Here is a 13,552-nt window from a genome sequence, read left to right as displayed (position 1 = left end):
CATTAAATATGTCAAGCTTGTAAGCACACACATCTGTATGCACCATAATGTGCCTTTGACATGTATTTTTTAAGACCATTTCTTATATAGTTGATGAGTCATGGGGAATATGTTGAAATGTACAAAACGCTGGATGAATACTTTCAGAAACAAACATGGCTTCTGTTTGAAAAAGATAAAAACGAATTTGATTTAAGGTAAGTACAAGTTTACTGACTTACAATAAGGTGTAAATTACAGGTTTACAATTTAAAATTTGCAAATCAAAATAGGGCCATCCCATGACTAGGTCCCCTTTTTGACATGAAATTAAATTCACACATAAAAAATTGTTTATAATTCCAGTAAGCTAGATCCCTGAAGCTATCATTAAGAAATATTTACCGAAAATTGTTTTTTAGCCTTACGAACACAAAATCAGAGACAAAATTTGTTCCGAATTGCATATATGTATTACAGTTAATTTCTAAAAAGAGGTTAAGACATACTGATTTTTGTTACAAAGTATGCATATACCTTATATACTGATGTATAAACACCAAAGGTGAGAATGTGTTGAGTAAATTTACATTGTATTTTTTATGGACAACATTTTGGCCAGATTAAAGATTTTCGAACACATTCATGAAAATCTTTTTAATAACTAACATGTTGCTTGATAAGGACGCAAACCAGATCTACAATTTTTATAATAGCAAATACAAATGCAGTGGAAGTAGACAATACAATATTCATATTTTGGTAATATAGACTGTCAAACATTTGTTACGTTCCGGACGTGACGCAACAAAATACTTCCTTAGTGTCAAAACATCTTAAAAAGAGATTAAATATGATTTTAAGTGCGTTTCTTTATTAGAACAATGGCAGGGAATGCTGAAAAAGGCTATTCAAATATGAATTTTATAAAATATACAACATTATTAGACTATTTTAGAATGGAGTTAGAATAAGTTTTTTTTTTATAGGGAAGACCTTGTGAGATATTTTCTAGAAATATAGAAATTATATAGAAATTGTTAACTAGTAAATTACTTGTTATTGATCAAAATTACTGAGTTAGCAACTTGTTAGTATGCAGTTTGTATATAATAGCCAAAAAAATAATATTTAATTTAATTTAGTATAGATGCCCAGCTTGGTTGAATGTAGTTTAGTCTGCCAACCTGGTGCAAAGTAGGTACAAAAGTCACGCACCTCATGTTCATTGCAAACCCATTTTTGAAAGAAATGTTGAATTTGCAAATAAAGTATTTCCTTTTTATTTGCTTTTATTTTATCTTACCTGCAATTATTTTAATGAAAAATAACTAGCACTGTCCCTAACTGCAAATGTACTTCTAAATCCTAATTCAAGCCCTAATATCTCATTCAAACCTCTTATTATTTTATTGTTTATGTTCTAATTTTTCTTCTGACTCATCCAGAAAGACAGAAAAAATAGGAAAAATGTAGGTTGTTATGCGACTTTTGCTGACATCAGCAGTGCATACCCAAATAAATTTTATGGAGAAATCTGTTTACCCATTGCCTGTAATGTGTAGAGATTATAATGCTGATACAAAACCCCAATATCTCTGAAACTGTTCAACATGTGCACGATCCTATACATTATTTTAATCAGCGTTTTAAATTCTACACAATACAAGTAACGGCTAAAAAAATGTGAAATAAGTTTCTTTGTGCATTGATGGGTCATTGCTGACGTCGTCAAAATTCAAAGGAAGGATTTTTTTTTGCACAAGTGGATTTTTCCACAAGCCTTATGTGTAAAGTGCAAAAATTAGCTAAATAGTCAGAAAAATTCAATGCCAATAGAAAGAGGGTCAGCTAATTTATCTGTAGTGAAGAATTGTGCTGAAAAGAATTAACATAGATTTTGTATTTTTACAGTGTTTTTGTCCCCCATTCCAACTACTTATAACTAAATGACGCTAAATGATTTCTGTTTTGTCTAAACTAATTTTTATGACTTACTCTTTTCTAATTTCTTTCTATTTTTTGTAATTTTATTTTAAGGCCTTTTCTTTATGGACCAAATGATGATTATGACAAGCCATTTTTACTGACATTGATCAAAATGTTGGTTGAAGTTATCAGGTAATAAAAAAATTGTTTTGTTAAATAAGGCTACTATGGTAAACATGCGTTGTAATTATTTCTCCCTAGTGAGACATCTTTTACATAATGTTGTCATTATGTGAAAGACCAAATTTGTATTAACCTTGAAACTACAAATAATCAGGCTATGGTTTTGCTCAACAATTTTTAATTTTGTACTACCAAGTTTTAACTAAACAACACGATGTCACATGGCACGGCTAGAAAAATGTCTGAATGAAAATGAAATGGAAACATTAATTGAATTAAATGAATGAAATGAAAACATTAATTCTTGCTTCTATGTCGAACATTACAACCATTCTGTCAAAAATATTTCAATGTTATATTTTCTGGCAGTGAAATCATGATTGTTAACTGTGAAGATGTATGCACACCACAATGCTTAATACTAGTATTTTGCCAGTATTTATACTTGCCAGTATTTATTTCAAATTTTAATTTGCAAACTTTATGCTGTAAAGAGCATATAAATAGCAAAAATATTGCGCATAGAAATATAATTTGCAAATTTATTTTTTGGTAAAATTTAAAAAAAAATTGTTGTTTTAATTTTTCTATAGAATTATAATATTTTGTTTTAGAGAAAATGACATAACCAAACAAATTGATAATCTCAAAAGAATTTATCAATGGTACAAAGCCAACAAAATTTTATTAGATCCAAATTTTGTAAGTCAATTTTACTGTTTGCATTAGAAAATTAGTTGCCTTTTTAATTGATGTTGCAGAAATTTTAGCACTTCGCAAACTCGTTATGGTCCATATTTCTGTGCTTTTTTTTAGAATACTGATGAAGAAGAAATTTCTAAGAAAGATTTGCCAAGAAAATCTCCTGTTCCTGTATTACAGTACACATCACGCCCAAATTCATCTGTATCTCTGCCACCATCATTATTATTAACAAGTTCGAAAATAAATATGGAACGTGAAAATACTCTTGAAAGAACTTTGTCTCCAGTAAGATGTTGTATTATGTTTTTTTACATAACATAAACTGTTTATTATGATATTTTGCAATTGGTTGTCATGTTAATGCTAATATTACCTTTCTGTAGATATGCAACAGAAAGATGTTGCAGAACACAAAGTTACTTGGTAGACCAACAACATCTTCACCGGTGGTATATTGATCTTATTAACACACTAAGTGCGACAAATTTAGGACCGAATATTTTTTTTTCGGACAAAGTGTTTTCGGAAATTTTGTTTCCAGAGTTTTTTAACCTAACCTTTGGGGAAATTCAAAATTTGAGACTACAAAAAAATTTCAAAGTTAATACTTCAGGATCTTTCTTCCGTCTGAAATTCTATTGGCCAAAAATTTTTTGCACTTAATATATATTTTTTAGTTGCATTTAACAGTGTTATATGCAGCATTTCTATTTCATGTCGATTCAAATGCCGACGTGTCAACAAAACAAACAGGCAAATAATGTGAACTGACGTAAACAAATTTGAAATTCCCGTTGTTTTATTTATCAATGGTTTTACGATTTTTTTTGTGTGTTTTTAAGCTTTCTGCTGCTCCTTCTCCTGTTTTTAATCAAAGAAAAAGACCACAAACATCCCCAGGTCAAAATCATGGTAATATTATCTTGTCGGATCAGAGGTAAGATAATTTAATGGAACCCAAAATTTTGTTTGAGATTTGCAAAATTAAAACTGTAATAATAAAGTGTATTATTATTTTTTCATTATTAGTCTTATTTCTAGATTTTTATGTGTTAGAAGCTTTTCATGTGTTAATTTTGTAGGCCTAATGAAATCACTTCTCAAGTTCGAAAAGTAAGTGGCAAGACCAATGGGACATTACCAAACTGTGCAGCAATGAAAACAACAGGTGTTGTGTTGAAACAAAAATATACAAACAAAGATGAGAATAACAAAAAGAGAGAATCAAATATGGTCTTAAAAGCACCACATGCAGCTCTAACGCTGAGAGGGATTCCTTCATCCGTCGACATGTCTAAAGTTATCAAAGCAATTCAAAACGAGAATAACACTCCATTTGATGAACGTGATTCAAATAATAATGATAATGATGAACAAAATAATATAACTCAACAAAAAGTTCTTTCAGAATACTACCAATCTTTTGGGATTGGTATGTTTTTTTTGTACTTGTTAAATAGAAAGCAAAACTAAGAAATCAGTATAGTTCATTAAGTGTTTGAAATTTGAAAACAAGCCTGGGTATGACATAATAAATTGTCATTTTTAGGCTGAAACCTGCTTATGGTATTTTTTATAATTAAATTTTTCTCGAGATTCCAATAATTTTTTTTTTTTTGACAATCCTATTCTGGGAAGCAAAATTGCCCATTTTCTTAAAACAAAGCTTCTCAGCTATGACTTACCACTGTAGAAATAGATTAGGCTATCGCCATTTTGCCTAATGTATGCTTTTGTTTCTAATAACTCAGAGCCTGTTCATGCATATTCATGCTTCTAAGACGTGGTTCTACAAAAATATGTATTTTTGAATGTGCTTAACATTTATAAAAATGCTTTTCTTTGATGAATTGGGTGAACGTATCAATTTAGATTTGGAGCAACAAGTCGTTACAGATTTGAAGAAAAAAGAGTAAGTCCTTTGTTGTTTTATTCATTAATTTCAATGATTTGGTTTAACAAAGTCATGATTGTTTTTAGTTTTGTGAGAGATTCACTGAAAATGGAAGATATTATGAGGCGTACTGACAAAGTGGGTGAAGAGTTAAGCAAAAAACGTGAAGACGTAAGATATCCAGTATTTACGAATAACTCTCTAAAGTTTGAATTGATTGCCTGTTTAAAACTATTTTATTTAGAATAAGCATAAACCAGTTGGAAATGACAATTCTTACTTAAGTTATATAAAAAATGAAATGAATTTTAAAAGCTTGAACGACACTGAAAGAAGCAGGTAAGTTATTTTCTGCTCTACATCCTTATTATTATTGCTGTATATAGTTCTAAAAAACTGCTACTTTTAGATCTCGAAGTTGTGACAGTGCTTTACTAAATAAGGCTTCTGTTGATCTTGATATCGATAGAACAGGATCCCAGTATAGTGTTCATTTGCCGCAAGAAAAGAAAACAACAACGAAAAAGGTACCTACATCGGGACCTGTAGTTCCAGACACAATACGATACCAGTATGTCTTTTCTTTACTTTAAAATGTAAACAAAAAATTAAAATATCTATGTTAGATTTGGTGTGCTTATTAATTTTCTTGCGTTTAAAAATTTAGATGGACTGAAAGTGAATTTGGTTGGAGAACTCACATGAAAAGAAAACCTAGGTATAAAAGAGAGTGTAATGTTTGAAACTCATAAAAGGGAGCAGAAAGTTTGTTTTTATTAACAAATTATTTTTTATGCAAAAAAAGGTGAACTATGAGGCAATTAGTTAGCAAATTTGTTGGAATAGCAAACGTTAGAATTAATCTTCAGGCTTTTAAAGGAAGTGTGTGTGGGTGTGTCACACGCTTCTTCTGAGAAAGCTAAAACCTTGATATGTAGCAATGAAGAAATTAAGTAAATATTTTAATTTTTAGGATTAAAAAACTTCCACTGTACAGAAGAGAAACAAAATCTGAACAAAGTTCTAGAAATTTTGAACGACAACTTGACCCCAAAGTAATTGCTTCAATGATGGTTGTGAAACATTTAGGAGAAAGCGCAAATTCTTCCAGGTTTGAGAGTTAACTTACAAAAAATTGATGAACTCTTGTTATCTTGAATACTCAAGAGAAGCAGTGCAAAATATTTGTAATGTATCTAGGTTATGTATGACTAGTCTTAGGTACTACTATAGTCATGCTGCTGTAAATTACTTTTGTCCCAGTAAACCAGAGAAAAGAATACATAAAAAACTAGTTAAATAAATACAATGCAACATTTTGATTCAGTTCTAAAGATTCACTACGAGTTATGGTAGCATCTACAAAAAAATGATACTTTGTTAAAATTTGTAGATGTAAGACCGGCATTCCGCTTTCCCCCTGCCAATGCTAGGTTCATGCAGTGCAAATGATCTTTCAAGCAAGACAACGTTAAAGGGGAATTTAGCTAGCTGGCAGGCCTCAATTTTGTGAAACAGACAAATCTAGTTGAAATGGTTTTCATAACGTGGAATAGACTCCAAAATAAGATTCCAATCCATCAATTATACATCCAGAATTTCAATAATTGTCATCCCTGAGCTGAACCTAATTTTTTTCACTATTCCTACAATGACGTCATTTTTTATCCAGTGTGTTTGTCACTTTTTAGAAGTTTCTCTGCGCATGATGACCAAAAAAATGCTGCACAATGGATAGTTGAACATCCAGAGATGTATTTATTTGATACTGAATACATTCAATTCACAAAGAAATTATCCTACGAGCAAGGTAGACATCGCTTTGAAACTTTACCAAGGATGCAAAAATTGTTTCCATGGGCTAACAACTTGTTTAACTTATTTTTTCAGGTTATGGATATCTTGATGCTTTAGGGTAAGTTGAGCATGCATTTTTCAGTGCTTTTTATACTATGTAACTACCAAAGCAATCTAAAAAACTATTTCTATAAAAACTATTATACTATTTCATGTTTTTAGGAAGCGACAAATCGATTTAACGGTTCCTTCAGAAAAACTTTATGTATCGGCCAATCATACATCACCGTGTTATTACAGTACGCAGAACGTTCCAGCCAATCACGATTCTGATGAAGACTTTGGTAACGTTCTTTTTTTATTTCATTGTGAACATGTTGTTTTATTTAATGACATTAGTGGAAAAAATATTCTTTCGTTGAATGGAATCGTCATTTTTTCAGGTATAAGGTGCATTGAAAGTGGTAAAATTAAAGATTATTTAATAGCGCTGTTTTGTTTACATGTATTTTCTTAAAAGCAACCTAGCTATCGACTTAAGACGTATAGGTTGTTTAGCGAAAAATAAGAAATTATTAAATTATTAAATTCCTTGACAAAAGTTACCTATACTCACCTTAAGTAGCTTGATTAAATGTCAAATATCCCAAAACTAAGGCTAAATAATTATTTAGGTCAAAATTAGGCAAAAAAGGACTGTTCCATAAGTGATTACCTTCAGGAACACGAAAAGTTGCACAATGTTAAAATCAACGCAAGCTTTATAATGCATTTTCAAAACTGCAGTCATAAAACAATATAAATGTTTGTGTTCAATATCTTTTGTACTGAAGTAGCTGGGGATAGTTGCTCATAAAATCAATGCATCGTATATTGGTTTAAGTACTAAACTCGTCGGGAAAACAAATTGATTCACCTCATCCATGATCATCGTTTGCGAAAAATTTATTTTAAAATATCTAAAAAAATCTAATTCGACTTGTAAATTCCTGTTTCTTAATCATGGCTGTGAAACGTTAGGTGAAATTAAATTGTAGCCAAAATCTTGCTTTAATTATCTCGTGGTTCTTCACGGCAAATTTGTGAAGAAAAAAACTCACAAAATGTCCGTCTGTTCGCTTGTACAAGAAAAGACTATTTATATTTGTTCAGCAAAAATCTTTATTATAGGCAAAAAGTTATTTTTCGCGATTACGTTAATGTTTGAAAACAAAACTGCTAAAGAAAATTCCTTATCATATTTTTTGTTTACATTAAGATTTGGAGAATATTTTACTAACTGACGAAGAGATGAAGACAAACGGCACAGGGCTGATCCTCCACCCTCGTCCTAATGGACAAGACATATCTATTTCTGATCCATCACATTCAAATTACGGAGGTATTTCAAGCCGTTTGCCACATGGCGCCTCTGCTAAGGATGTTGTCTTGAAGAAAACCGAGGCTGTTAATACTGTCATCAAAGCTCCACGTATTTCTATTGAACGACCAAAATTCTGTGCGAGTTGTTTCAAAACATCAGATTTTCATCATTTCTGTCTGGACGGAGAGGTATATAACCACTTTTGTTTCACAGTGTTAAGAATATCTCTAAAATCTAAATAAGTTAGTTTGCTGTGATGTAGCTATTCATTTTTTATGCAAATTACGATGCATTTAAGTACAGTTGATGAAATTATTTCTTTTATAATCAAAATAGCACGAGCTAGACGAAAGCACTCAGTTACAACGTCAAATCAATGCAGCAATTGATATTCAAAAGTAAGAAATAAGTTTCCTGTTACGCGTGAAAGGTTTACTGTAGCTTTTAATCGTTGTTAATGTTATACTTCATTGTTATTATCACGAAGATGTATTTCAATTCACCTTGCCAGTCTGATTTACTTTACACAGGAATTAGGGCTAAGTGTTTGAGTTATTTGATTTAGAATATTTCGTGGTCATATGGTGCGTCGCTATATGAAAGAACTTAAATCAAGCCATAAACAAAGAAAGAAGAAAAGAGCAGAAGCTATTTCATAGTATGTTGTTATTAAAAAACGTTCGATTGATTAATTGGCTTCTTCCATTTTAATATATTATTACTAAAAACACTGCATTTATTTTTGAATTTTTAACAAACCTTTTTGTACAGCGCCGAAAAGAAGTATAGAGAGCACATCAGACAACTACGAGAAAACATGGAGTATAGAGAACCAAACATTGTGGATTTTCAATTCGAGAAAGAATATAAAGCTAAAAAGAAGCAACAAGAACTTGATAGGAAACAGAAATTGAGTTTGTTTGCTCGCAGGTGTGTGTTGACCGTTTTTTTTTTCCCATTAATGATTTTTTCAATTACTTGTTCAGAATATTTCTTTTTCCCTGTTTTTCGATTTATTTGTTCCAGCTGAGCTATCAGTATGTGTTTTCTTCTTTAGACAAGCTATGCAGCAAGCTAAACAGAACAATTTGACGAAACGATCACAAGCATCTGATAATATATACGAGTATGTATCTGTTATCTTGCTATTAAAAGAAAACCTAAAAAAAGTGACAGACTAGCTTTAAGGGAATAAATTCAAATTATTGCACTAAAAGAACATAATTTAACGTCAATTTATTTTTTTGTTATAGAATTTTCCACGATAATGGACCAAGTAAAGCGGAAATGAAGAAAGCTGCAATCCAAATACAAAAGTATGACTATAATTTCATTTATAACCACACAATTTTGCTGACGTTAAAATTTAATGCACCGACATAATTATTTTGTTTGTAGAATTGTGCGCGGTTGGCTTGTGCGGATACATTTTCAAACATCAAAATATAAGGTGAGATAATCCTTTGGCTTTGTAATAGCTAGTCGCGTGTGAAGTAACCGTGACAGCAGTGCTATCGTGTTTTTTTTTTAGAGCGAAGAGTCTTACAAATCTTAATAACCTAGAAAAGGTTTTTAGGATACGTGTATTTGTCAAGCTCAATTTTTATAATGTCTTTTCTTTTGTGAAATGTGAAAGTCTAACATATTTATATTCTGCATCAGCTAATGCAGAATATAAATTTGATCAATACAATGTGTCTTCTTCGTCTATTTCCTTTGACATCATTGAGTCTTGTCATTGTAATTTATATTTTTACTAATTAAAATCCTTCAAAATCTCCTAAATTTCTAAATGTGTTTATTCTGCTAATCAATAAAAAAAATCCTCAAAAAAACCAGCAAAAACCCTCCTAAATTCTCTTCATATTCTAAAAAATGGTTGCAAAATGATTGTGAACTCATTATTAAAGCATGAAGCCAACCTTTGTGCTGAGCGTTGTTGCAGTGCTTGCACGACTTTCGTAACTCAAGAAAGAGCTTTAAATACACTTGGACCCATTCCTCTTCGCAAGGCCCTCATTGATAATAGTACCAATAGGTATTAAAAAGATGTTTGTATAAAATCGTAATAAAAAAAGTACGTGTAAACAAGGATTTAATTTTGATTGGTAAGGACTTTACTTGGTTAGATTTCGTATGTATGCTCAATTGTTTAGGCGATGAAGCGCACGTTAGATTTTGGTGGATTTGTCCACAACGTTTACATAACTCATTTGGAGAACATCATGAAACGACATGGAGTTAAGAATCCTAAAGTGGTTTTACAATTTAACGAATTGTTAGAATACATTGAAAGGAGGAACAGTAAGTTAACATCCTGTTTGTAAGCGAAGAAGTTTAAAGGTTGTTTTTCATGAGAACAAAAATTACTGCACAACAATTGCACGACAATGTTGTGTAGGGTGTTATTTTTTATGTAAACCAGCCTTAAGTGACTACAGCTGCATTTAATACGAGGTAAGGGAGATTTTAATGAAGGTTTTTGACATTGCTAAACCAATTTTTCTTTTTTTCTTTTACCTATTAAAATGATAGCTTTATTGTGACTTTTTTTAAGAATATGAAGTAGAATTCGATCGCATTGTTGGAAAAAATAACACGAACGTGATTTCTTTCGATGAGATAAAGTTATTTTTCGAAGCCTGTGGTTTGCATCCATCAAGAGATGAAATGCTAGCGGCTATAAAATCTGTTTTAAAGGAAAAAGGTATGTGGTTGTGTTCAGGTACTGATGTCATACTTGCTGTGTCTGAAAAATAATAAAGTGAGTACCCATATTACATCTTTAGGCGTCAGCAAACACGACGTGCATATGTACACAAAATCAGATATTGTTGACATCACATTCCAGATATACATTCCAAGAGGTACAAATTTAAAGAACACACGTAAGTCAACTTGGATGAACCCGTTGATCAATGGAGAAGAAGCTGTTAAATTAATAGGGAAAAAAGGTAGTGTTATCATTTTATGTTTAGAAAACCACGAAAAAGGACTAAAAAACTCTATTTAATCGTTATAATAATGTTTAAGTTATTTTCCCACCAACTTTACATGTTCTTGCGCGTTCCGCACTTTTTCTTGCTTTCTTTAATTCCATCGACACATCCATTCCTTTGATCAGGATTTTATTTTCAAAATAGCCTTCTTGTCTCGGCTTTCCGTGACTACCATCTTGGAATGTAATAAGACCAGCTCCATTAGGATTTCCATCTGAAAATCTTCCTTCATACTTCATCCCATCACATCTTGTATACACCCCAAAACCATGAAACTTTCCTTCGTAAAATTCACCTGAAAATAAACAAACATAAATCGGCTTTGATAGCCTTTATTATTTTAATCGAATTTTACATGTCTGTTATAGAACTAGTGTAAGAAGAATTTTCCATTGCCAGTGTTCATTATTTCCTTCCACATCTTTTCAAACACCGCGGACTTAATCTATCTAAAACTTCAAAGGTGTTATAGAATTTGTTAGAGAAAGGATATAGGAACTTGCAACGGACCAAAATATTTTGGTACCACAAGATAAAGAGTTCATTGAAAAATTTAAAAAAAACATTTTGAATTTATCGATGCAAATTTAATATTTTTCTACGTTGATAGAACTGGCATACCTTCGTATGTAGTACCATCTTCAAAAAACAAGGTTCCGAAGCCATGAAATACACCATTTCGAAAGATTCCTTCATATTCAGTACCATTTTTAAACTGTATTCTTCCAAGTCCGTGTTTTTTTCCCTCCGTTGACCATTCACCCTAAAAACGGTTTGTAAATTTATCTAACTGACTGCAAAAACAACGTGTATATGTTCTAGCAAGGCGATTTCTCCTGGGTTTTAGGTATACCTGGGTCCTAGGTATTACCATAAGAAAACAATTCTGCTTTTATCTTTATTATTTTTTGTGTGGATATGTACGCAGAGAAATATCTCACTTAAGTATATCGTTAGAAACAGCTTCTCAACAATATTCAATCATGTTATTGGAAGTCCTAACAGTTAGATAAACAATGATTACTCACTTCGTATGTATCACCTTCTTTGTATTCATATATTTCTGGTCCGTTTTCTTCTTTCTCTTCCATCATTCTTTCATTTAACAATCTTCTTCTCACTTCTGCTTGCGTTCATAAAACGTGAAGAATTATAAAAGCAGGATTATAAAAGTTCTAATGAGCTGCTGTGTTCTTTTGATGACATCATAATTCATGCCTACATCAGAACTAAATAATTTATATGTATTGTTGTCGCATTTATTTTATTTTAATTTATATTTTATTGATGATCAAAACTATCGTCTATAAACAAATATAAATTTAATATAAAGATTGAATGTTTGCTTGTAGCTGATAATATATTCCGCATTCGTTAAACCATTCTGTCCAGGAAAGCATTTAAAAAAAAAGAATTCACAAGTTTCGCTGCGAGGCGACACTGAACCCGCTTAAACTTGTAGTAAATTCAGTCCACTTTCAGAAAAACCGAGCTGCAGTATCCAAAAGCCCCTAGATTTAGAATTATAGCCTTTTCAAAATGGTTACGAAGACCGAACAGTTGAATTTCAAATAAACTCTTATAAACCTTAAGACACCTGTACATAATGGGCGCTACGATTTCCACCGGCGCTAATAAGAGGAATATAGGATGTTTAGACTGCGGTACTTCGTTTGGTTAAAGTTAAAAAATTTGTTTTTTAGGCATGGAAGAGACAGATCTCGCGCATTGTTTAGATATTGTACAGAAAATGATGCGTGAACGGAACGACATGGACGAGAAAGCAATTGTCACTGATCTGCTTCCTGATGATGCGAAGCGAGAAGGTTTTGAAGAATATGTGCCACGTGATGTAAACAAAGGGAGAAAGGGGAAGAGTAAAAAAAGAAAATGAAATTTAATCATTGTTGAATGTGAAGCATTATATGAAATAGTATTTTATTAATTTAATGTGTGTTTTTGAAATTTTGTGTTGATTTTTTTTCAGCCTTTTTTCGGAAAAAAAAGTCAGTCTTTTTTGTTACTTCTTGAAATACACGTGTTCATCTTTTGCGCAGTTTTTTTAACATTTCTAACTCTTCTTTGAAAAGAATATGTTAAATAAAAATGGTTTCAAGTTATCATTTTTATACTAATTTTTATAATTTATTTTTTTAGCCTCGAATTTTTAACCCTATATTTTATTGTAAAAGATTTTAACAGTATTGAAAATTTCATTATTTTAAGAACATATTTTTGACTAACATAAATAATATAAATTTAAAATTTTTAACTTTTGTGTGAAATATTTGTGTAGATGGTGTATATTTTACTTAATAATTTAATGTATGTCCTTTTGGGAGGCTGGACAGAATATTCGCTGCGACAAACCTTTGACAGTTTTCCAGCTACTTGTTTTTAAATAAACTAGCACATTTCTTTGTTGTTCAAAGTTTTATATGGTATTTTCGCAATTTTTTTTTTTTTTTGTTTTTGCGATTTTTTGTCCAAATCGCGAATGTTAGGTCCCGCAAAGGCTAAATAGCAAATATTATATTGAAATAAAATTCTCGTGAATTTTTTTTGGGGGGGACAAAATTTCTTTTATATATCACTGTCATCCTTTAAGGTTTTGTATAATAATTGTTAACTAACTATAAATCGAATTACGTAATGCGGTTTTTTGCAACATTGATGACGATTACAATTTATGTAACTTTGCAC

The 13,552-nt window shown here is 31.1% G+C and overlaps 2 protein-coding genes across 2 annotated transcripts in view; one reads left to right on the top strand and one right to left on the bottom strand.

Annotated features, from left to right (window-relative positions):
- The window catches only part of LOC130654594 (uncharacterized), a 17,539-nt gene extending 3,987 nt beyond the window's left edge, over positions 1-13,552 (top strand). The window contains exons 3-29 of the mRNA XM_057457204.1: positions 91-197; positions 2,020-2,100; positions 2,706-2,793; positions 2,908-3,081; positions 3,180-3,245; positions 3,639-3,733; positions 3,879-4,228; positions 4,669-4,708; positions 4,777-4,861; positions 4,935-5,029; positions 5,100-5,261; positions 5,358-5,408; positions 5,664-5,801; positions 6,382-6,500; positions 6,581-6,605; positions 6,710-6,831; positions 7,746-8,038; positions 8,187-8,248; positions 8,416-8,508; positions 8,622-8,780; positions 8,908-8,976; positions 9,104-9,166; positions 9,249-9,300; positions 10,007-10,154; positions 10,408-10,557; positions 10,640-10,804; positions 12,553-13,552. Of these exons, the coding sequence (XP_057313187.1) occupies positions 91-197; positions 2,020-2,100; positions 2,706-2,793; positions 2,908-3,081; positions 3,180-3,245; positions 3,639-3,733; positions 3,879-4,228; positions 4,669-4,708; positions 4,777-4,861; positions 4,935-5,029; positions 5,100-5,261; positions 5,358-5,408; positions 5,664-5,801; positions 6,382-6,500; positions 6,581-6,605; positions 6,710-6,831; positions 7,746-8,038; positions 8,187-8,248; positions 8,416-8,508; positions 8,622-8,780; positions 8,908-8,976; positions 9,104-9,166; positions 9,249-9,300; positions 10,007-10,154; positions 10,408-10,557; positions 10,640-10,804; positions 12,553-12,743 (3,243 nt within the window). The 3' untranslated portion in view covers positions 12,744-13,552. The remainder of the gene's footprint in view (positions 1-90; positions 198-2,019; positions 2,101-2,705; positions 2,794-2,907; positions 3,082-3,179; positions 3,246-3,638; positions 3,734-3,878; positions 4,229-4,668; positions 4,709-4,776; positions 4,862-4,934; positions 5,030-5,099; positions 5,262-5,357; positions 5,409-5,663; positions 5,802-6,381; positions 6,501-6,580; positions 6,606-6,709; positions 6,832-7,745; positions 8,039-8,186; positions 8,249-8,415; positions 8,509-8,621; positions 8,781-8,907; positions 8,977-9,103; positions 9,167-9,248; positions 9,301-10,006; positions 10,155-10,407; positions 10,558-10,639; positions 10,805-12,552) is intronic.
- LOC130654599 (MORN repeat-containing protein 4-like) lies at positions 10,806-12,017 on the bottom strand. The gene is made up of 3 exons (XM_057457211.1): positions 11,878-12,017; positions 11,471-11,612; positions 10,806-11,144 (listed from the first exon to the last, which is right to left on the bottom strand). The coding sequence occupies exons 1-3, from the start codon at positions 11,941-11,943 to the stop codon at positions 10,879-10,881; spliced, it is 474 nt and encodes a 157-aa protein (XP_057313194.1). The 5' UTR covers positions 11,944-12,017; the 3' UTR covers positions 10,806-10,878.

The sequence above is a fragment of the Hydractinia symbiolongicarpus genome, chromosome 8, assembly GCF_029227915.1.
Source record: "Hydractinia symbiolongicarpus strain clone_291-10 chromosome 8, HSymV2.1, whole genome shotgun sequence".
Taxonomy (NCBI): domain Eukaryota; kingdom Metazoa; phylum Cnidaria; class Hydrozoa; order Anthoathecata; family Hydractiniidae; genus Hydractinia; species Hydractinia symbiolongicarpus.
Note: the sequence above shows the minus strand (reverse complement) of the source record. Positions and strands in the feature narration are given on the sequence as shown.

Bases quoted from the DNA above. Each gene is read 5' to 3' on its own strand.
- LOC130654599 (XM_057457211.1), bottom strand. From the start codon at position 11,943: ATGATGGAAGAGAAAGAAGAAAACGGACCAGAAATATATGAATACAAA. The intron at 11,613-11,877 runs GTGAGTAATCAT...AACCGTTTTTAG, and splicing joins AAGAAGGTGATACATACGAA to GGTGAATGGTCAACGGAGGG. The intron at 11,145-11,470 runs GTATGCCAGTTC...GTTTATTTTCAG, and splicing joins AGATGGTACTACATACGAAG to GTGAATTTTACGAAGGAAAG.